Here is a 25,623-nt window from a genome sequence, read left to right as displayed (position 1 = left end):
ACCTGGAGTTCTGTAAAAACGCAAATTTGCAGGCCTAATCCAGACTTTCTGAACAAGGATCTTCATTTCAACAAGAACCTTGGGTGATTAATGCACTCACTGCAGTTTTAGAAGCTCTGTCATAGGGAATCAGCATGTGTGCTTTTCCCTCTTCTGACATGTTTGTCCTAGTTGCCCAGATAGATGTTGAGCTCTAAAAAGACAGCATTTCTATTTTTTATGCACCTTGTCTCCTAGTCTACCATGTCTCAAGGTAGAACACATTTGTTTCTTGAATTCACCTAGGTGAAGAGCAGAAGAGAAAGGATAGGGTCTAAAGGAGTGTCTAAATGTGTGTCTGTGGTGGTAAGTGGTTCAAATCATAAAAGTTTTGTTTGCTGTATAAAGTTTGTTTGAATTTTTATATGAGAGAGAAAATGGCAGAGAGGGATTGAGAACAGGACTGATTACTGAGTTGAAAGTTATATAATTTTATCAATTTACTCCGCAGCTGGTGGAACCTCTGACTCCCAGTGGTACAGCACCCAACCAAGCTCAGCTTCGTATTTTGAAAGAAACTGAACTCAAAAGAGTAAAAGTCCTTGGCTCAGGTGCTTTTGGAACCGTTTATAAAGTAAGTACAAAACAACGCTTACTATCAGTTATTTAAGTTTTGTTTCAGCCTTTTAAAAAAATAATAGCTAAAGTAATTACTTTAGCCAACCTAATTTCCTTTTAATATTCAGAGAGGAGGACCTTTATAGTATTGAGAAGTTGCTGCATAAATGAATTCATTAATTTTTATTGAACAAGCTGGGATAAATAGAGTCTTGAGAGATAGGCAAATAGAGTTCTTGCTCTAGAGGCCTTTCTGATCCTTTTTTTTTTTTCTTCCTTTCATCTTCTTCTTTTTTTTCTTTTTCTTTCTTTCTTTCTTTCTTTTTTTTTTTTTTTTGGTACTGGGGATTTAACCCAGGGGTAGAGGGGTAGGGGTACACAAAACTACACCCCCAGTCATTTTTATTTTTTGAGACAGGGTCTCCTTAGGTTGCTTAGGGCTTTTCAAATTGTTGACACTGGCCTCCAATTTGCAATCCTCCTGCCTCACTTCCCTGAGTTTCTGGGATTAAAGGCATGAGCAACCATAGTGATCCCATTTCAATATCACCCTGCCTTTGAATTCCCTTTTGTATCCAAAATACCCAGCCCCAATGCATTTCCCTTTCCTCCTACACATTGCTCCATGAAATCCCAGACATGCCCAGGCAATGAACCATAATCCCTTGCTCTTCTCTCACTCTTATCTGAAAGAATCCTTTTCCAGAACTTACCTGATTGATCTCTTTGGAATTCATATGGATGTGCTTATATATAAATAGGAAAGGTCTAGGTCCTAAACCATATTTTGCTTACCTGTTTACATATATGATTTAGTGGTTAATGTTTATAGTCTTGATGCTGACATTCTGTGCAAACTAAAGTTGACTTTATATGAGAAATTCAGGTCAGCTAGGAGGAAATAGAAGACAACATGGTTTTTCAATGAGAGGGATTTCTGGAAAGGAAAAGCTCAAATGGTAGCATTTGTATGTTTACTTATTTAGCTTAATTATAAGACCAATTCAGAGGCCAGGCCAGAGGTTAATTGTAGTGAAATTTGTTTAATGGTAAATAACAAGAATAAGAAACTCTGCTAGGATAGTGCTGAATTCTTCTTGTAATTCACTATTACAATTTACAAAATTTACATCTACAGTTTAATATTTTTCTTAAAGCTATGTGCAAGCCTACATACTTACAAACATATTAACTAAATTAGATTTGATTTTAGGAGTTTTACATTTTAAAATGGTTCTTTTTTGCCCAGTAATACCATGATTTTTTAACAGAAAATATTACAAGTTAGAATATAGACCTTATTTTTCTCTGCTGAGTGTTCCAAAATAATCTCATCTTTCTAGAATTATAACTCTGTTATAAGGCCAAGATGCAGAAGTTTTCATAATCTGTTAGTGTGTATAATTTGTTCAATTAAATTTGAATTTATTAACTGGGCACTTAATTTGCATAGGCACTATTTTAGATGATGTGATGCCTTTCTAATCTTCAAATTATTTGTATGTTCAAAAAAAAATATCATATTTATTTATATTGTGATAGAAAAGATGGACTTGGACTTATCATTGCATAAGTTAAATTTTTAATCTACATAATATATCAATTTTAATTTATAAGTTTGTATTTCCTATATTTGTATCTATGTTAAATAGTATCAAGCAAATTTTTTGGATTAATATATGTATAATCATAAATTCCAGTCATGAATTTAGAAATTGGCAAGTTAAAAGTAATACAGTGAATTGGATTAACACTGACAGTCATTCTGGATCACTTAGCTACCATAAATCCCCATTCTAATCATCTATTGCAGGATTCTCCCACAAGAATTATCTGGTAATTGCTTCAATTCTCTATATCCATAGATATGACTGAAGGGTCTGTGCTTAGCTATAGGATAAGTCAATAGAAATATATTAGAGCTTTCTTCTCTTAAATATTGGTGTTTTAACAATTCTGCATTTACACTGACAAAATTTAACGTGAATTAGCAGATTTGTTTGTATATAGAGAAGATAGACATGAGATAAATGCTAACTTTAGATGTATTAAAAGACACTTCCCTTTTTAAAATTACTTATTGGATTGTTCTAAAGTATAATCACACTCTTTCTTATTATATAGTTCAGGAATTAAAATTTATTTTAAACCATGGAAATATGATATTTTAGGACTAAATACTATCGATGACCTCAGCAAGGAAAAATACTACACATTTAAATATTTAATAATAAAGTTGCATCAGTATTTTTACTAACACTAATTATTTTTCTGTTGTTCATGAATGTTTCCTTTCACTGAAATTAATTGTAATTAAAGCTTATTAGAAGTTCCATAAGTTTGTTTGGATTTTATGCTTGGCATGTGAATGGTTGGTCCTAGGTTTTAATCAATATATCAGTAGTTCTAAGTTTAAACTATAAAGGATTATTCTTGACTACAGAAATGAAAATTGCTCAACCAATTATTTAGTAATTTTTCCTCCAAAATGGAGATATACTATGTGTAAGCATGAAAGATTAGAACCAATATCATAGGTATCAGCATAGTTGAATTTTTATCTGGACAGCCTTAGAAAATAATAACCATACTTATTTCCAAAGCAATAAAATTAATTCACACTGAATTCATATTCTTATTTTAAAAGTATTATTTAGGAATACTTTGATATTGATGCTGTGTCTTAATAAAGTACCACATTCTGTGGTCATTTTATACAATAATGATAATTACGTTCTCTACCCTAGACACCATCAGTGTGAAAATATAGGTTCGCAGGTCCTGGGCTTTTACTTACTTTTTTCCATTTCTAATTTAATTTGTTTTTTTCTAATTTTATACCATAAGGAGCTTAGCCTATTATTTTGCATTTGATATTTAAATTTCCCTATTGGTTCTGACTAGGAAAACCATAGTTCTAAATTTACCTTTTAAAGGTCAAAGTAGTTTTTTGGGTTTTTTTTTTTTTTGCTTCTATTATTGTTATTTTTTTTTAACAATTCTGTGTTTAGGTCTCCTCATATTATTACAACTTTGAATAGTACAATTTTATCTATGTTTTAGCATGGATGTTCAAAGTGATGTGAATATAAGCAGCTGATATCAAGAAAGAGAGGAAATGTAGATATTCTATTCAGGAGTAATGAATATTTTTTATTCTTTCATGTTAATGTTAAAATTGCATAATATTTTTTGTGTTAGGGCTACAGAATTATAATTTGGGAATTTTTATTTTTCTCTCATAACCTCGTATTTGCTTCTGTGTTCATTTGGGAAATATTTTTTTAAGAAAATATTGTTATATAATCCAAGCATTCTCATATGTCCTATCAAAATAATTGTCGTCATTTAAGTGTTTGAATTAAATTCATGTAGAAATGCTATTTAGCTTGAGGGTGTTCTTTACTCAAACTCTATCAACTTTATACTTTCCCAATATATAGATTCTGTTCAAATGTTACAATTACAAATTGATAAGAAAAGAGAGAATTAGCAATGGCCAATTTAAATATTTTATATTTACCTCAAAGATAATAACAGTCCTTTATATACACATGGGATATGATAATAAAAATTAATATTTGTGCAGTAATCCCTAGCAATTGTGTCTGAACACTAATTCTAAAGTAATCACCTTTTAAAATTCATTATGAACTTGAAAAAGTTCAGAATAGTTGCAGAATAGATAGCATTAAAGCTGAAAAGAACCTTCAACATTTCTTAGCCTAATCTTCTAAATTAGAGTTGAGAATATATTAAAAAATAGAAGACTGAAAATATCTTCCAAATCAGATACTGTTCTTCTATACTGCTTCAATGTTTTCTTCACTATTCAAAGCTTTTTCTCATGCCCACAAGTTGAATTTGATAGTAGTATAGACAACTTGACATAGAGTGCATGTTTTATCCATCTTCAAAAATGAAAGCAGATAAAAAAGATGCAGAGTATCTTGTTATAACAGGTGCTAAATAAATGTTCATTGAATGAAAAATATAGAATCTATAATTATGCTTAAGAGTAGATTGAGCGATTAAATTTTATTTCTGCTATATTTAGTATCCATATCTTACTATGGATTTAATGTAAATATTATTTTTCTTGAAAGGGCATTTGGGTACCTGAAGGAGAAACAGTGAAGATTCCTGTGGCTATTAAGATTCTCAATGAGACGACTGGTCCCAAAGCCAATGTGGAGTTTATGGACGTAAGTATAGGCACCCAGTCAATCACAGTTTTCTCCATTATCAAATAGACTGTTAAAACAATAAAATCCCCACAACTTCTAAACTTTCTTTTCAGAAAATGATATAATTTTATAATTTAAAAAATTTTTAAGACCATTTTATATCATTATATAATTTTTGATAACTTCTGGTTTGCAACCATCTGCCTACATAGTGCAACAGAAACTGCTTTGGAATCTGAAGTTACTTACAATACCCAAGGTGAATTGTCTTCTGTGAATCAGACATGTAACATTTTCATATTATAATATTAAGTACTCAAATATCTTTTAAAGGAAAAAATACATAATTTGAAAAGAAAACATATTCAATGACTGTAAATCACCACTTTTATTCAAAATTTGGGCATCATAAACATATTTCTTAAAATTAGTTTCACTGAACACTCTTAGGACTATTTGGTAGTGGCAAAGGTGTATCACTAATATGTACAAAGTGCTTACAAAATGCCAAACACTGTTCTCGGAAGTAATTAATATTAATGAAGTGTTTAGTAAATGCTACACTATGTTATAAATAATTTACCTAAAAAAAAGTTCATCTAATCCTGTCAGCTCAACAGTTCAGGTAAACCCAAAGTCAACCCAAGATCTCAAAGTTAGGAGATGGCTCATCTAGGCATTGGGTTCAAGTAGCCAGGGTTGAGCAGGGATGAGCAAATATTTTCTCAGTAAGCCAGAGAATCAACAGGATTTATATCCCATATCTGCAGTGTGGTACCTACTCTGCCCTTTTTGGCAAGAAAATAGTCATAGGTAATTAAGACAAAACAGAATAATATAAAATATAAATGGATGTGTCAGTTAAACTTCATTTATTTATTTATTTATTGTTGAGTGATTCATGTTTTTTTTAAATTTATTTAATTTTTTTATTGTTGGTCGTTCAAAACCTTACACAGTTCTTAATACATCATATTTCACAGTTTGATTCAAGCGGGTTATGAACTCCCAACTTTACCCCGTATACAGATTGCTGTATCACATCAGTTACCCTTCCATTGATTGACATATTGCCTTTCTAGTGTCTGATGTATTCTGCTGTCAGTCCTATTCTCTACTATCCCCCCTCCCCTCCCCTCCCCTCCCCTTTTCTCTCTCTACCCCTTCTACTGTAAATCATTTCTTCCATTTGTATTATCTTGTCTTACCCCTCCATTACATAGTTCTTGATATATCATATTTCACATTTTGATTCAAGTGGGTTATGCACTCCCATTTTACCCCTTATACAGCTTGCAGAATCACATCAGTTACACTTCCATTGCTTTACATATTGCCATCCTAGTGTCTGTTGTATTCTGCTGCCTTTCCTATCCTCTACTATCCCCCCTTCCCTCCCCTCCCCTCCCCTCTTCTCTCTCTACCCCCCCTACTGTAATTCATTCCTCCCCCTTGTATTATTTTTCCCTTTCCCCTCACTTCCTCTTGTATGTAATTTTGTATAACCCTGAGGGTCTCATTCCATTTCCATGCAATTTCCCTTCTCTCTCCCTTTCCCTCCCACCTCTCAACCCTGTTTAATGATGGTCTTCTTCTAGTGCTCTTCTTCCCTAGTCTGTTCTTAATTACTCTCCTTATATCAAAGAAGACATTTGGCATTTGTTTTTTAGGGCTTGGCTAGCTTCGCTTAGCATAATCTGCTCTAATGCCATCCATTTCCCTCCAAATTCTATGATTTTGTCATTTCTTAATGCAGAGTAATACTCCATTGTGTATAAATGCCACATTTTTTTTATCCATTCGTCTATTGAAGGGCATCTAGGTTGGTTCCACAGTCTTGCTGTTGTGAATTGTGCTGCTATGAACATCAATGTAGCAGTGTCCCTGTAGCATGCTCTTTTTAGGTCTTTAGGGAATAGACCGAGAAGGGGGATAGCTGGGTCAAATGGTGGTTCCATTCCCAGCTTTCCATGAAATCTCCATACTGCTTTCCAAATTGGCTGCACCAATTTGCAGTCCCACTAACAATGTACAAGTGTACCCTTTTCCCCACATCCTCGCCAGCACTTATTGTTGTTTGACTTCGTAATGGCTGCCAATCTTACTGGAGTGAGATGGTATCTTAGGGTGGTTTTGATTTGCATTTCTCTGACTGCTAGAGATTATACAAACAAGTGTGGGCCAGATTTGTTTTGGGAGTCAACCCTGTTTTCTAGGACAGTGTGCTTAACTATGATGACAGACTGCATTCTAAAACTAGTGAGGATGATTTGAAAAATTAGTTGACTGATTGCCTTACTTTATTATAGCAATGATCTCTTTAGTTATTTAAAAAAACAGGATTAGTTTCCACAGTATGTTAATCTCTGCTAAATTTAAATTAGGAATCTGTCTGAATCTAATGATTATCACTTTAAATTTTATTTTTTCAACTCAAATTCAGAAGGTAGGACTCTATAGTTAAAGCTGTGACTATAGAATAACAGTGCTCAAGAATGGAAGTATTATATGAGGTCAATCAGAACTTTAAGATTTTCTCTAGCAAAAATTGTAGATTGAACTGCTCAGCAAATTTCAGAGAGTAGGATGGAATAAAATTACATATGTAGCACGATGCTATTTTTCATATTCAACACAAGATATCTTGCCAGGGGTTCTAGCAAAGATCCATATATGTTCTTTCTGTATCTTTTAACATAATGTCTTCATTAATAAGAATGATTTTGATTTTCAGATGACCTTTATGTGAAAAATGATGCGAGCATATGCGCTTTGATTTTTTTTAATAGATGGATTGCTATATATTCCTACCCAGTTTCTCTTGAATGCTTTTCTGAAAAGTTTTACAGGATCTCAGTCTGTGACCTTGAACAATGTATTTGAGTATAATGCTGACTACCTTATATAAGGCTAATTTTAGCTTAATGTATCATTGGTTAATACATAGTAGCAACAATACTCAGCTTGTATGAATCAGGTGTTCTGAACAGTTAATAATGTGCCTTACTTCTGGCTAACTAACTTAAATATTAGCCTTGTTGCATATCTCCCAAAACTATCTAATAAATATCAGGTCTAGTAACTAAATAATGTTTTCTTCTGTGGGTGTCTAAATGTTCTGACACGTCCTGCTGCTATATGTCTTGGCTTATGTATAAAAGTTAAAACTGAAGCCTTTTCCAGTGATGTACCACTTATTCAATTTGATCTTGATCATAGCTAGAAATTTGTGAAGGGAGTTTTCAAAGAAAGTAGAAATTATAAGGAGAAATTACAGTAAGTAAAACCAGTGTAGGTTAATATATCAAAGTGATAGGAAAAAAAAAAAATCTTGCCCAGCCTAGGCTGCAGCCAAAGCTGAAATTCACAAGAATGCTAATATCTCTGCTGGAGGCTTGGACAGCCATTTTTGTCATATTTCCATGGAAACAGACTGGCAAAAGGGGGTTAAGAGGCTACAAAATAATCACCTGAAAAAGAAGCTTTAAAAACCTCATCATGATTTTGAATGATTATTTGAAAGCTCCTAACCCCATCTATTTTTTTTTTCCTTCTTGATCTGAAGCCTATTCCCATGGAAACAGGAGTGGGGATGGCAGCTTGAAGTCTTAGATTTCTGCTGAATTTTCGATGAACCTGATTTTCTGATTGAGTCATGAAAGAACTCATTTTCCTAGATGGTTGGTGGATTTATATCCAACAGACTTTAAAATGTCTGTTCTTTTTTTTAAAAGTTTAAAAAATAAGTAAAATATTTTGACCATGTCTTTCCCATTTTGGGATAGATGCTAGAAAATTAAAAGATTGATGGACAGCTATTGGCAGCATTTCCATAATTGTCAGACAGAAACACTTTCTTACTATTTTGGTTACTTCTTTTGAAGCATCCGAAGGATAGCATCATAATGCTTAAAACAGTTTAACTGGAAAATACTGCTGGTGAATTTAGTATGTTAATTTGGTTGGTGTGATTTTCATGCAAACATATGGCTACATTTCATACTTACAGTTTTAGCTCTGTTGTGTGGGTAGATCATTGAAGTATTTAACACATTGAACCATAATAAAAAATTTGTATAAGCAAAATTATATCTAATTTGAACATAAGGATTTGGTTGAAATGATGAATGTTCATCAGTTACTAAGTTAAATATAATATGTTAGACATTATGTTTTAGTTTGGGTTCTTCTGTTCATGAACAGTTTGGCTGTTTGTGAAACCAAGTTTTGAATAACAGTGATTTATTTTGGAGATGAAGGATTCTTCAATAGGAGAGTATGGAAATAAGAAAGGGAATCCAGTAATGGTAGCTGCCATGGTGAGCAAGTGGAACTTCTTCGTACTGGAGAGATGCTGGCAGCAAGTGCAAAACACACACATTAGAGGAACCCTACTCAGGAACTGAGGGACCTGAAGCCCTTGCAACAGCTTCTTTCCATCACTGGTTGAGGGCTGCTGGACGGGAAGGACACTTAGCTTTTTGCAGTAACCTGTGCTGGGTATACTAAACAGGCTCCTATGGCCCAAGAAAGCCATTGGGTAATGAAAGGTGGGTGAAAATTAGTCAGGACCTCTTTATGGTAAAGTGTGTCAAGGATAACTTTCAAACTCAAATAAGATCGTGCCACTGAACTACATGTCTCTTTTGCAAACTAGTGTTCGTATCTCTTTGTGTTGAGGTGTGTGTTGTATACCTTTTATAGAAAAGCTTCTAGAAACTGCTTACTTTTATTAAGCATTAGACTCCTTCATACCTCCCCTAACTGCATATTTAGTGGGGAATATTACAGATTCATTAAGTACCACTATTCTATTTAACAGGTAGAGCTGTGTTTTTTTACTGGTTATTCTAATAAATGACACAAATGCAGATTCTCAAAACTCATTGCCACACCCAGCACTTCTATTGATAACCAAGGGCAGAGAAAAGGACTTTTCTATTTTCTTAGACTTTTTACCAAAGGCAAAAAGTAAATAAGGAACAGTTTGTATTCTATCAAATACTATACTAAAAGCAAGAGAAGAAGAAATTGTTCATACGGCTGTTACTTAGCTCACCTGAATATACCTAATGGATTCATAATGACAATAATAATACACTGCTAGTGAATGGTCAGCACATTCTTCATCCCCCAAAGGAAGATAACAGTAAGTAGCATTAAGAAAATGACTCTAAGGGTCTACCTTCATACAAAGAATGACTGCATTTATACATGTTCCTAGTTCTTGATTCAAATAGCACAATTTCACTGGGAAAATGCAGGGATTTTGAGTGTGTGTGTGTGTGTGTGTGTGTGTGTGTGTGCGCGCGCGCGCTTGGTTTCTTTTTAATCCATCAAATTGTGCAGAACACATCCCTAGGAAATGAGGTTATTAAACAAGATTCTTGGAGCTAGGGACCATGGTCTGGTAAAATCAAATAGGCTTTTATTTTATTTTATTTTATTTTTTTGAGTTTTTCAGGGATCTCATTACTCTATTTTTCCCCTGAAATTTAACACTATTATCCATTGATATTGGTTTTAAATGTTTTATTTAAATCATTTGTTTTCTTTAAAAAATAAACCAGGAATGAATGAAAGAAGTTCTGGAATTCCAGTAGTGACCAGCAGTACTGGTTTAGTGCTTTCGTGAATCTGCTTGGCTTCAGTTTCAGCTTTCCCTTGCCAAAGTCCCCACCCAGGGTACATGTATTCCATATCCCCTGACTTTATTGTGCAAATGGTCATATTATTCTTTAAAAAAGAATAACTTGTTTCCTTCTCCCTATACTATAAGAAATTTTATTTATCATATGCAATTACCGTTTTCCTATTTTCCAAAGAAACATCCATGTGAATTGTGCCTGTTTCTCTTTTCTGTATTGCCTTTATGGTATTCAGTACCTTGATGGGAGTTTTTAAAACTGTAACTGATGCCATATTAGTGGGATGAGATGAATACAATTAGCTAGTAGTTAATATTTTCTCTCAGATTATAGCAAATTGCAAAATGTTGTGAAAATATAGTTTTTCCTCTAACATTTTCACATTTAAAAAATCTCATGTATATGGCTTCACGTAATCAGTAGTAGTTCTTAGCTAGGTCCTGTGTCTTATTAATAGTGGACTTTTGAAACTTCATAGCATTTAATTTAATTATGTCTTTTGCCTTTATGGATTTTAGGCATTTGAATGTCTGAATAAAATTTGTCTCTTTCAGAAGTTAAAAAAATTCAGAATTTTCTTTTAAGACCCATTACTTAAATGTCACAGAGTCCTATACTGTTTTTATGATTTTGAAAAGGCTATTAACTAATCCTCTTTTTCTTAAGAAAAATATAGCCAAAGTAATTTTTGAAAGTTATGAAGAATTGCTTTGCTTTTAATAATAAAATGATATGTTCAGAAAGAGAAACTATGAACTTCATTAGAAACAAAATTTAAAGTGTTTAAAAACTTTACTAAAAAAAAGGAGAGAAGAAAGAAAATTTTCTATTAACTAAGTAAATTCTATCTGTTACAATTCATTTCATTGGCTCTTATTTATGTCCTATTATTTGTTTAGAAGTGTCATGAACAGAAACATCACATCTGAAATCATTGTTGCAAACAGCCACATTCTCCTTTCTTCTAATTCCTTTTCCATGCCTTGACCTTGCCATGTCTCCTAGGCCTGGGCTGCCACCTATCTTCATATCCTTCTGCAGTTCACTTAGATTCATGTCCCAGCATTATAACTGCATTCTTAACAAAAATCTTCAGCTTTCCAGCTTCTCAAAATCATGCTGACAATGAGCAATCCTAGAAAAATTGAAACTTTCTCAGGATCAGGGTCCAAACCTCTTTACAATCTACTAGTTTTCCCCACGTATCCCTGTTTTAGTCAGCTTTTTTTCACTGCTGTGAATAAGAGGACTGACAAGAAGAATTTTAGAAGAGAAAAAGTTTATTTGGGACTCATAGTTTCAGAGGTCTCAGGCCAAAGACAGCTGGCTCCATTCCTTGGGGCAAGAGGTGAGGCAGAACATCTTGGTGGAAAAGTATAGCTGAGGAAAGCAGCTGAGAACATGACTCAGGAAGCAGAGAGAAGTCTAAGCTCATCTCACCAAATACCTACCCCTAAGGCATACCCTCAATGACCCACCTCCTCTAACCACACCCTGCCCACCTACAGTTAGCACTCAGTTAATCCTTGACAGGGAATTAATTTACTGATTGGGTTAAGGCTCTCATAACCCAATTATTTCACCTCTAAACCTTCTTGCATTGTCTCAAGCATGAGCTTTTGAGGGACAGCAAACATCTAAATCATAACAATCTCCCTAGATTATCAAATTCTATCTCTAGTCTCATGAGTCTAACTTAATTTTCGTCCTTGGTATTGGAATCTCAAGGACATCTCAAGTTTAACACAACCCTCAGTGAATCTCTTCAAGTTCTCTTCTAAATATTTTCTGCCTTTAATTACACCTATTTAAATAATTTGTATCTCCATTCACCCTTTTTTCCCTATGAGAAAGAATTTCTTTGAATGTCACAATAATTGGAATCATCCTCTTCCAATTCAAGAGCTGATGCTTTGACTCCATGCCACATATTTCTTTGGATAGCATCCTCTCCTTTCTGTATTCCACTGCCATCACCTTAATACAGGCCATTGACTTCTTCAGTGTGAATTATGAGAATAACTTTCAATTTAATCCCCCAAATTTTTAATGCAACGTTTAAAATCCATCATTCCTCTGCATCCCATCTTATAATGTCATCACTAAAGTAACATATTCTTAGTTTACAGAGCTTCTCGTCACTTCCCTGGTCTTCCTTTCTCTTTTTTCTTCTCTTTCTTTTCAGTCTAATTACAATCCAAGCCAGTTAGTGTCATTGCCTCAAGTGTTCATTCCCCCAATTATACCTAATGAATTCCTGGTTATCCTTGCTTTCTCAGTTTAAGTATGGTTCCGCAAACAGCTCTTTCCTGGCTCCTCAGTCTAAATTATAATCTACTAACAGAACTCAGAATTTTCTCTTTATAACAATACTATAAATAGTTATTACACACTAGTTTTATTTTAGTTTTTCTTGTAGAATTTTGCTCTCTATCACTAGAAAACAGGATGGTTGAAGAGAGGGGCCATGTCTGTTGACTAAGCCTCTACTGGCAAGAACCATAAGGGCGCATGGTTAAGAAGAACAGCCACTGTACAGTCCACTGTCTGAATGGAATTATCTTTCTACTTCCTAAGGACTTTGATCATTCTTCCTTTAAACCCACTCCATTTCAGCATAATTGTACTGTTTTATCCCAATAGTTCTATCTTGGCATCTTGTCCTTACATCATTTTTCTTATGTATTGATATAGTTCATCTCTATTTGTTTTGTCCAAAATCAGTTTAGTGGTTGTTCTAAGTCCAAAGCATCAAAGAGATCTCTGAGAAATAGGCTTTCCCTTTTGACTGTAAGAAAGGCTCATTGAAACCTCTGGAGGCTGTTTTGAGGAAGGAAACCCTTGGAAGACTCTCTCCTGTGCTTAGAGAGCCAGTAACCTGCTCTAGTATCTGCTAGGAGAACCAAGAATAGGTAATCTTCAAGACAGTTGTCTGAATTGTTTCCTTGATGTGGGAAGTAATTCTAGGTATCATTTTCAATATCTTACTCCTGAGCTCTTGGAATCTTCCTTAGGAATATTGGATAGTGTTTGCTCTTCCGTTTAAAATGTGTTATTAGAGTTCCTTCCCTCCTTTGTCTCCTGTCCATTTAGTTCTGTTCCAGTAGCACTAAAGATGCAAGTCTGGGGTCCTATGTAAAGAGGGAAAAAAAGTTGATTTTATCATCAGTTTTGACAGAAATAAATAAAAAATTAATTGATTGTAGTCATTAAAATTTATTGACAGTTACAGTTAACTGAATTCAGTAGCTTTCCTAAAACTTGAGCTTTAAGTATTGCTTTAAGGGTTTACAAAAGAATTGGGCAGAGTGCCATGTTATAGGCCTGTAATCCCAGTGACTCAGAAAGCTGAGGCAAGAAGATTGCAAGTTTGAGGCCAGCCTCAGCAATATAGTGGGCCTCTAAGCAACTTAAGGAGACCTGTCTCAGCATTAAAAAATAAAAAGGTTTGGGGATGGGATGTAATTCATTGGAAAAGTTCTCCTTGTTTGGATTCCCAAAATTTAATGAATCCACAAATGAATGAATGTTACTAAAGAATTTCAAAGCAAACAAAGTACTTGACAAGGTTCTACATTCCAACAGGCTTAATTTTTTTTTTTCTGAAATACTTGAAAGTGACTACCCAAATTCAAACAGATTGTTCTTCTTAAGACTCAATGTACAACTTCATGAGCCTTTTGACTGCTTCTATTTCTCTGGAACATTCCTTGAATTTATGTGAATGAAAAGACATTCCTCAAGGGCACAGAGTCTATTGTGACAGTATTTAAATTTGGTGAATGGAAATCTGTGGTCTATTATAGAATATAGAATATAGATCTCCATATCATAGACATTTTCCAGCTCTTTAAACTTTACAATTTCGGGAATTTTATACATGATTAAAGGATGTGCCATATGGAGCTAGAGGAGAATTAGACTTATCATGTGCAGTTTCTGATTCCAGTCTGAATAGTATTTGATAATTACGCTGTCTTAGAAAAAATGTCCATTGACTATAAAACTAAGAATAACCATTTATAATATTAAGATAGTTTATAAAACACAAGTTGAAAACTTTGGCTCAAAGAGTAAGCTAAGACCAAGAAATAGAATTTCCATAATATCTGAAAATAATTTGAGACTTATCAAAGTTTGATGTAGAGAGTTTTGTTAATGATCTGTTTATAGATTTAAGGATACAAAATATTGTCTCTTCGGTAGAGAAAGGAACTGCCTACAAGACATCCTGGTTTACATTATATGGCATCAAGTCATCTTATTTATTCACAAGGAAGTGATTTGGCTTGAGACTAGTGGGTTATTACGCCATGATGTTTGCCATGGGATACACACACATACATAAACATCATATCTATGGACCTAAATTCTGGAGTGAATACATATATTCACTTCACTGTAAAGTATACGCAAATGGCAAATATACTTCCAATCATGTAAATGTGCCTTTGCAAATTTAATGGCACCACTGGGTGATCATCTATTAGAATGGTCATGTGGTTTGTGTTGCTAAAAATGACCACTTCATATAACATTTTTTATGGTAGTTTTCTTAAAATGATGAAAAAGAATTCTTCATTTTACCTCACACCACTATTGTATCAAATAAGAGTTTTGTCTTCTATTTTCTATACTTACTGTGCCAAAATCTGAAAAAGTTAACAGGGTTTGCTTTTACTTTGTCACATTGAAGGGATTTGTGAACAGAAACTTTGTTGGCATTATCGCCCTAGCATTATCATCTGCAAGGAATGGTCATAGTGAAAGGGGCCTCTGAAGTAGAGATCAATCCCAATTGCCAGAGATCTTAATGTTCAGCATTTAGTTTTACTTCAGTCATCCTGGACTACATGTACAGTGATTTCCATCAGATCAAATGAAGGTATTATATAAACAAGGATTTTACTCTTTTAATTATACATAACCATTCTTCCCCACATTTTAAACTGTAGGATCTAATATTTATAACGTGGAAATGGACTGCAGTATATTTGGACCAAAATGCTAACTAAAAACATATTAAAGTCAAGTTGAAAGGGGACCAGCCTAGTGTATCCTTAATTATGTTTACCCTAAATCAATAATTAATAGTAGGGATATTTTAAAAATATTTTCTAAAATCAAGTATGTTAAATTAGGAACACAATGATAAATCTGAAGAAAAATATGTTTGATGCCACATAAATTCATAAAAATGTTTATTAATAACAGTCTTTTTGGGGGACTGAGGATATAGCTCAGTGACAAAGTGCATGCCTAACATGAGGCCCTGAGTTTAGTCCCCAGCATCACAAACAGAAAACCCCATGTATTTTGAGAGGAGAATTAAGCTATATTTGAATCACTGTCCTCTTTCCAAATCAGTGAAGAAGACAGAGCCTGGATTTGAAATGAAAGTCCTCCAACTCCAAAGTCCACAGGCTTTTCCTACCATTACATTGCTTCCTCAAAAAAAAAAAAAAAAAAAAATCACATTGAGAGACACTAGCCATAACTGGTAAAATGGCTTTTTTCTCCTGAGTTCCTGAAACTGCCTGTTGTAATGAGGAAATCAGGCTTATTCAAGAGATTCTTGCCTGTAAAAGGCATGTTGATGGCCTGTCATTTTCTTATTTAATATGACTCCATGAAACATTTTGTGTCACTCATTTTTAGCTTCAGATTAGAATATCAAGCTGTGTATAACTTTATTTAAAATAAACACACACATATTCTCTGGATTTATTTTAAAAATGATGCTTGAGATTGCATGAATGTTTTAATTTCACCATTACCAGCTCTTATTAAATGATAACCATAGAACTCATACTTCTTTGAGTTATAAAACAATAATATATGTGTATATATATATATATATATATATATGATAAAAAGAACTTGATATTTTTTTCCAAGAAATAATAGATACCAAGATTTTTTTTTCTTCTTGTGAAGTTTCCTAAATGGGACTGCAACTCCAAGGAAATCATCTTTTGCATGCCTCTCACAATTTACACAATCTAATAACAGCACAGTGTGATTAGAAAAGAATAAGTATTTCTGAGTTGATAAAATTGTGAAACTAGCTTTTCATGGACGAATAAGTAGTGAGGACCTGCATCTCAAAACTAGAAAGCTTAGAGTTTTTTACAGTGATCTTCACCACTATAATTTTATGTAGGATTTTGATCCACTTGCAAGTTTAATCTAACTTCTCTCGACTTTAATGTTACATTATCTGTTAGAAAATAATTAGAAGATATAAGCAGAAGTCTGCATATGTGCAGTTTCTTGGGAGTCCCTGAGCTCATTGAACCAAGGAGTTTGACGGATACTGGTCAGCTGATATTGGACCAGCTGCTAATAATAGCAGAAAATGCTGCTTAGCTAGGTGAGAAAGTTAACTTGGGGAAAATGAAAATAAAGCATTTGGGATTTATGGTCAGAGATGAATTTCCTTTTTCATTTGTTTCCTGGTTAAGAAAATAGCCAAGGTAGTCAGTTCTTTTTCTTTTTCTTTTTTAATTTCTTCCTCTCTGTTTTTTGTATAATCAAGATTTAAAGACCTATTTGATTTTCCTCTAATTTTCTTGTAGCCCCACAAAGAAATTTTAGTGAATAAGTAATATGTTTGGTATAAGATATACAAGTAATAGGTGAATCCCACTAGTAAATTAAAAATGATCAGTTCTAACAAATGTGGAAAATTAATTATAGGAAATGTGGAAGCTTTATGGGAAGATTGCAAACACAAGGGATTTGAGAATAAACCTGAAAAAGATTTTCCTTTTGTGATTAAGACAGTGAGTCAACATCCTTTAAAATAAATTTATTTCAAACTGTGTGAGACTCATTTACATAAAGAATATATTACAGTACTCTTGGTAAAGTATTTTATTATTGTGTATAGAGATGTTTTTCATATATTTTTAATTAAAAAAATAAATTTCAACCTATATTATCATCTTTTCTCTTATTGTCTACTAAATCTGTAAAAGCAGATAATAGTTACCTGCAGGTATGTTAGTTTTGCAGACCACCCTACAAGATTGTAAAAGTATTTTGGTAATAGTTATTTCACACACAATAGCAGAGTACTGAAGAACAAGTTCTCAGTAAATATTTGAATTGAGCAGGAAGTGGATGTGCATGCTCACATCCCAGATACTCCATAGGCTGAGGTGGAAAGATCATGAGTTCAAAGCCATTTAGAAAGACCCTAAGCAACTTAGTGAGACCCTGTCTCAAAATAAAAAATTAAAAGTACTGGGGTTGTGTTAAGCACCCCCCGGGTTCAATCACTGTTACCAAAACAAAAAAAATGTTTTGATTTTGGTAAAATATGTTTATTTAATTTTTAATAGCTTTGTAAAGTGCTGACTGTCTTTGCAGTTCCTTGTTATCTCTGTATTCTAAGATTATGATAACTAGTACAACACGGCCTTAACCTTAGTGAAGTTAGAGTATAGTATCATGTTTAATTGACTTCATGACAGAATGATTCTTCAGACAGAACAGAGAAAATGTAGCAGGAGATTAGAAGAAGACAATATCATAATTAATGATGGAGTTGAGGGATCTTTTGAACTCTGCAGTAGTACAGAAACACCAAAGATATTTGGCTTTCCAATTCACTTGATTGCAATAGTCTAATGTTATTTATTGTTTACTTCTACCTCTATACTACACTCTACAATATTCAGTTTTCTTTTTATTTGTTGCTAAAAAGCTTTTTTGATTTGTTTTATTTTTTGAACCAGGGTCTCACTGAGTTGCTTAGGGCCTCTCTAAATTGCTGAGGCTGGCTTCTACTTCAGCCTCCTGAGTCACTGTATTAAAAGCATGTAACATAACACCTGGCTAAAAGTTTTGGTTTTATGTAATAAAATATAAGAAGTTTAGAAAATAAATTGACCCAATTTTTCAGTTTTTCTATCCTTATTTTATTTTTCCATACACACACACACACACACACACACACACACACACACACGGTTTTTGTCATTATGTTTTTGTGCTTTGCAATTGGCTTTGAGTAAGGAAAAAATAAATGAGTATAAGAACATTTTTCTATAACTTTTTTAACACTAAATTTGTCAAAGGATGATATTATAGTTTACATACAGTTCTTTGATGTGGGCACATAATTTCTTAATTTAAAATGTACATTATTATCTCAAATTTATTTATTTAAATGTACTTACAAATGTTATAGTTTAAATCTTATTTATATAAGCAATTACCTGTTAGTTTCCATTTTAATGTTATTATTACTTGTGGAGATACTTTTTTAGGAATATTTTGCTGTAACTTCTTGCCCAAAGATTGCCATGAATTCTCTATTTAATGTATAAATACATTTTAGTTTATATTTTCTAAACATATAAATCATAAAATAAGGTTGCTAGAGATAATTTAACTCTGCTGCTTTAGTTATCTACTTATCATTGAAAATAACTGCCTATAGAAAATAATAGTGCATTTTCAAAACAACAACATTCATGTATTTCTCCCCTATTTATGTTCTCTTGTTATAGCTACATATCTCTTTAATGATTTTTTGTACAGTAAATTTGTATTTATGTACTTCATGGGCATTTGTAACTCTTAAGGAAATAATATTGCTATTTACAAATGGGAATTGAAATATTTACAGTTTGGATAGAATTCTTCTGGCAACATATCCTAACTGAAATGCTATAAAGGACTTTACTAATGGTGCATAAAGTCTCTCTACTGCTTCTGAAGTAAACAGAATTTTTATCTAGATTCATTCCTTTATTTAGTGTTTCATCTATTGTCCAGAGGAACTTACTACCATCTTGTCTAAAATTTAATTAATTTAATTAAATTTCTAGGTGACTTCTATAAGATTTTTCTTACTGGGAGATTCTAGTTTTCTATTTTAATGAGACATTTATAAGTACTAATTTGGAGACCTCTTCTGTATAAATATTGAATGGAGAGTTTGGTTTAGAAGATCTTAGTCTAAATTCTACTTTTGCTACCTATTAGCCAGGAACCCAATGGGTAGCCCAGCTAATTGATGTTTCTCAAAAGAATAACAAAGAGCTAACTGATTCAGTATTAAGAGGCCAAAAGTAATGTTAATATGTATGGAATGTTATAGAATTATAAAACGTCACTTTTAATAATTCTGACAGGCTCAGGTAAATATAATAATAGCTATTTGCATGAATATATCCATTGTCTGCTAAATTACAAGCAAACTAAGAATATTATGCGAAAATAGCCTCTGTTCGTCTGCCATCTTTTGAGTTATGTTCCCTTTAGGATGGCACACCTTAGAATAAACTGAAAAAGATAAATCAGTTTTGAAGTCTACAAAATTCTCTCAAAAGCAAATCCATCCTAGGACATGCAGTGCTGACCTCCTAAAGTCAACCATGACTTTGGTTGACTTTAGGAGGTCAGCACTGCAGCAGGGTATGTTTTGCTGTGAGATGGGCAGTTGGTGAGAACTCTGGTGTTTCACTGATGTGGCCCACCTGAAATTGCTCTTAAGTCTGAAGAGGTCCTTATCTCCTAGTATTCTTCCATAGTCTTCTCTAAGGGTGCCCTGTTTCCTGGGATGAGTGAAAATGACATACAGAGCATTCTTGCATTAATTTAACATCTATCTTATTGCAAGGCCTACGCACTACTGCCCATATCTAATCAATAAAGTATTTTCTCCCTCTTAGATTTAAATTTTGGTGAACTTGAACTTCTAAAAACAAGACAAGAAACAAAAAGAGAAACCATTTTGGTAAAATATGTTCACTGTGATCCAGGTGTTATGAATGAGTGTTCTTCCATTCATGGTACTAATAAAGCAACAAAAACCATCCTGCTCCAAAGTATACATTAGCAGAGAGACTTGCATAATTAATGCCAACTTTTCACAATAAGAAAATGAAAGCCTATGTTTAAGAACTTCCTATTATTTAGGAATTTTCTCAGCATGTCTCCTTTTCACATTAGCAATTCAAATAGATACAGCATTGCTTCAGTTTCCGAAGGGTAATGAATGTGCCAAATTGTTATTATTTGGATTGTAAAAGAAGGTTTTAGTATCTCTGCTAAGAACATAGGATATTACTTTCATTGCCTTTAGCAAAATTTATTCCAAACAAGATGGTATTGGCTCACGGTGAACAAACAGCCAATGGAGACTTGAAAGACACTTCTTATATTTAAGTTAACCAAACAATCTATTTAAAATGAGTATTTGCCAACTAAGTAATTTTTAAAGCAGGATCCTACCTTGTCTAACTCATTCTCATTACAATGTCTCTTTATGCCATGAAATTGATAAGACTGACTATGAACACTGGCACACACCTAAACTATTTGACTTACAGATGAGTGGTAGAGCATCAAGTATTAGGTACAAGGGGCCTTGAAGGATTACTAAATTATCACTTGGGTGATCTATCTATCTATCTATCTATCTATCTATCTATCTATCTATCTATCTATCTATCTATATGTATAGATAGATAGATATAGATATATATAGTGGGAAAAAGTAGGTAGAAGCTCAATTAAGATTTGGAGAAATCCTGTGACCCACTGTGCTTCTATAAGCTGACACTCAAATCATGCTTCTCTTAGGGTGTTGATTACTATGATAACCCCACACATAGAGTAATAATATATTTACATTTCATCCCTGAGAAATGGCATTTTTAATTTGCTATTGCCACTTCTATTGACCTTTATATTAGATTATATGACTCAAGGTATAGTATGTCAAGGAAAAAAATATAAAATGTTTTAAACTAATGTGTACTTTGAGGAACTAGAATTTCTTTGTAAGTATGAGAATCCTTACAGTTCAATCAAAAAAGTAGATTAAATATACTCACTTGAAAATACACTCACTTGAAAAATTAAAGGAAATCAGATGGAACCCACATAGCAGGAATGCAGCTGTGACCTGTGAATGACTAAGATCTGGGAAATTAAGGGCTATGGATATCCATGGAGACTTGTCATTTCAGTCTTGTCTAGCTTCTGTGAAGGCCCTTACTAACCTCTAGTCTAGAGGGCAGGTTTTAGGAAAAAGATTCTCACTGCCTGTCTTGGGATTGTGTCTATCTGTAGATAAAATGAAAAAGCACAGTCCTATTTTTCAAAATGGCTATTAATGGTCCAGCAATTTTATGATGTTAATTGGGTGAAGATTAAGATTCATTAAAGACAGGGCGTTGTGAGAACGAACTCAATAGGTGACAGCTAAAAGCACTTAATATGTTCAATCCAACTGAACAGACCAGAAGAAATCTGTAAAACAAAGTGGATTACCTCATCTTTGTTTTTATTTTTTTCTTTATTCTCTTCCTCCTCTTCCTCCTCCCGTTCCTCCTCCTCCTCCTTCTTCTTTATATTTATCTTTTATAGTAGAAAGTTTTAAAGAAAATTCTTTTCTCACTATTTTTATCAGAATAGTGTACATAGAAATGTATATGTACATTTATATATAAATATATATTCACATGACATAAATATAGTGCATAGTACTATAAAGATTATATTTTAAAAATTTACCTCTTATTGTACTGATTGCCCTCAGTTCTTGCTTTTCAGTGGTTGTTTTTTTAACTGTTTATACTGGTATTTTCCTGTACATTTAAAAATATGCATATATTGCCTTTTCTCATTACATTTGTTTTAGATATGATCTGTTTACTTTCTTAAATGAAAAAAAATGAATATTTAGAATCTTCAGATAATTTAATACTTTTAAAACTTATATTCCCTGTATAATATTTCTATAATACTTTCAATTCATATAAATAATTTGTTTTACAGTATTTTTACTGTGTAGGTATTATTTACTGTGCATAATCATTTTATTAAGAATTTTTTTGTAAGTGTTCTATGTCCTTACATCTAAATCTTCCCAACTATATGAAGAGAATTTTCTTTTGTTCTAGGTGAGATGCTTCAAGAAATGTTTTAATTACTCTTATCTCTTATCAGGGAAACATAATTTCTTCAGAATTCCCCCCTCATGCAAAAATATGGACAGGCCATGTCTAAGTGAAAGGCCCAGCTTTGATTGTGAGCCTTCTCTTACTTATGTCTAGAATCCCGCTTAGCTTCTGAGTTTGATCCTTTGGGTCCTGTGTACTGTTTCTTCCTCTTTGTTGATTTAGTATTTTATTTCAGTGAAAGCATATCTCTGGCATTCTCGGTGCAGCCAAGAGATAGAAACCACACTATGGATTAAACAGATGAAATTTAATATAAAGAATTACTAACTAAGAATGATGACAAAATATAAGGAGGCTTTATATATTGTACCCTAAGAGTGAGAGAGGATAGTGCGAAAGGATGAACTTGATGGAGCTGGGACTTTGAATAGATGTGATTGGACCAGTGGATAACAGAAAAGTTCACAGATTTGGCCAGGTTGGAGCTCCTTTGGAAGAGCCAATCAAATAATAGGCATGCTTTAGAGTTCAGGCTGGGGGCAAGTGATCAGCAACTGTTGGCCTGGGTGCTGGGAGAATCCAGACAGCCAGAGAGAGAGCTTGCCAATGTCTCTGTAGAGCCCTCTATTTAAAAACTTAACATCATACTCATTTTAAAGGAGAAATGCTTGCTACATGCCATTTATCTTTTCACAGAGGAATCTAAAAATTGTCTGTTGGCAAAGTTATACACCTGACTGCCAATGTGTTTGCAGATGACGGCAAGTAGTTTGATTCACTATGTAGACTTATAAAATAAATAATCAAAAAGGAACAAAAATGAAATCTTTTTATAGTTAGGCTTCTCTCCAATCTCTGCTGTGCTTGGTGTCCCAAAATATAGGGCTTTTTGTTGTTGTTGTTCAAGTGCCTTCCTTTATAATTTCTAGTTTCTTGCCAGAATGGGGAGGAACAGTCACCTGCTACTCTGAATAGGCAAACTATCAGAGAGCTTAATTGTGTCTTGTAGAGATTTTAATTATTATTACTGTTCTCAGCACTGCTTTCCAACTTTACTATCTGTAGCACTAATGTCTCCAGTGTACATACGCTTCCTATTTTGTCCTTAGTGAAATGACCTGTATATTACTAGCATACCTTTTTGTAGATATTTTGCATTTTGCTTTTGGTTTTTGTTATGGCAACTTCTTTCCATTTTCCTGAACTCTGTTGACATTTTTTTTTTCACATTATTAGCCCTTCCCCAATGTGTTTGTCTTTCAGATTTCCATATTTTTAATTTTTTCACTCCTTTTAGTGGAATTTTTAGAAGTAGAGAAAAACATATGTACTTAGCTTACTATAGTAGACTAGGAGTCTTACTTCTATAGTATATAAAATACCAACCATCGGCCCCAGAGTCCCTTAGCCCTCTCTCTTCTTTGTGTCTGTTACCTAGACACCTTGTTTTCTTGCCTGATGTTCAATAACCTAACTACTTCAACCAATTTCTCATGACTTACCAGTCCGTTACTTCATCTTCTGGACTTTCTGTTAGTCACTTGCCAGCCACTATCCATGCAAAACACAAAGGCAAAGATGAAGTAAGTCCCAGTATTATGCCAGTCTATTAAGTTGTGAGGGTTCTTCATATTTATTGGCCCTTGTACTTCTCAAAGACTTCTTATATTCCCTCCAGGAAGGTTTCCCTTTCCTCATCTAATTTGGCACCTTTAAATTTTCCAGAAGCCTGTGATCTCCTTGCTGCTCTCATTTCCCCACTCATGCATCTTCTGCAATAGTCACTTGTTGGCTGCTCACTATATGTCAGTCAGACTTTGTTTCATGATGGCATTAATTTATTTATAGCCTGCACGACTTCAGTAAGTAGGCATTATAATTTCCATCCTAAAAATGGGGAAACAGACAGTTTCAATAGTCCTCTCAGCTAGATACATAGCTTATTATTTTAGACACCTCACACAGACACCTAGGAACTTTCACCTCATCCAAAAATGAGTGGCAGGCACTGTATGGGGTTTTAAGTATGCAGAGCCGTAAGACCCTCTCTTTACGTTGAGGACCACAGAGTCAAGTGAGAAGCCACTAGTAGATGAAGTGCAGGAATAGAGGACACAGCAAAGGCTGTAGGAGCCCAGAGAACAGTGTTTACTCTGCCCAAAGGGATTGGAAATGATTTCACAGAAGAGGCGATGTTTAATTTAGAGCACGGATTGAAGTGGACAGAGCAGACATGCTCTGTCAGGGATCAAGTAAGTCAGAATGGGATGGCATCCTATGCACAGCATGGTGGAGTGGAGAGGCCAAGCACTTTTCAGCCAAGCTCCCAAAAGCCCATCTGAAAATGCAGTTAAATTGAAGAAGTGAAAAAAGATCATGCCAGAAAGGTAAGTTAGGGAAAAAAAAAAAGTGTCTCATGAATGTGTCCTCCCTCCCTAACCTATGCACATCTTTTGGCAGATGAATGAGTCTCTATAGTACTGAAAAATGAAACTAGTGACTTTCCACATATTTCTGATTAGAATCAAGGAACTTATTTGAATAATTAAATAATGATGCTTCAATAATTCCAAGGGCTCCAATTATATATGTGATGAATCAATATCTTTATTCATCTCTGAGTAACCCCTTAAAATTTTTGTTTTTCATATTGGTGCTCATACCAGGATAACAGACCCCATAAGGAATCCTTACGAGGAAAGTATAGTCAGTTGTACTGCGTAGGTGTTTCAGGATCACCTGTGGATCCTTAAACAGGATACTGTTTAAGATTATTTGCATTATTCTAGGGAAAATTTCAAAAGGCTCTTAAGTCACTTCTCTTGCCCTATGATGAAGAGCAAGTTTTCATCAAACTAGTAACTCTCCTTAAGATATTTTTACTGAAAATTACTTTGAAAATGTTTTATCATTAGCATGTGCCTGCTTCAAGTGGTCACTACATAAATTATATGTTCATCTCACTTTTCAAACAAACATATAACTTTATGGAAACAGAATTTATGTGTGCTCGGGAAAAGGACATAGTTAACATATAATAGTCATAAATCTATTATGAGCAATTGTATAGGTTAACCCAAATGAATAGATTTTAGAACCATAACTCAAAAAATAAATAAATAAATGTAAACCACAGTGGTCACAAACTGATCAGATGTTCTTCTCTCATGACTGATCTCAGATGTCTGTAACAAGGTTAAATTTTAAATGGACACTTGAACATTGCTACCAGGTAGTAATCAGTTTTATGATAATCAGTTTTATGAT

At 33.6% G+C, this 25,623-nt stretch overlaps 1 protein-coding gene across 6 annotated transcripts in view; it reads left to right on the top strand.

Annotated features, from left to right (window-relative positions):
- Erbb4 (erb-b2 receptor tyrosine kinase 4) overlaps positions 1 to 25,623 on the top strand; it is a 1,041,723-nt gene that overhangs the window by 826,598 nt on the left and 189,502 nt on the right. For all 6 annotated transcript variants that reach the window (XM_078017961.1, XM_005331866.4, XM_005331864.4 and 3 more), the window contains 2 exons: positions 491 to 613; positions 4,704 to 4,802. In XM_078017961.1, the coding sequence (XP_077874087.1) occupies positions 491 to 613; positions 4,704 to 4,802 (222 nt within the window). The remainder of the gene's footprint in view (positions 1 to 490; positions 614 to 4,703; positions 4,803 to 25,623) is intronic.

The sequence above is a fragment of the Ictidomys tridecemlineatus genome, chromosome 7 (genome assembly GCF_052094955.1).
Source record: "Ictidomys tridecemlineatus isolate mIctTri1 chromosome 7, mIctTri1.hap1, whole genome shotgun sequence".
Classification (NCBI taxonomy): Eukaryota; Metazoa; Chordata; class Mammalia; order Rodentia; family Sciuridae; genus Ictidomys; species Ictidomys tridecemlineatus.
The sequence above is the reverse complement of the archived record's forward strand: the minus strand, read 5'-3'. Positions and strand labels throughout refer to the sequence as shown.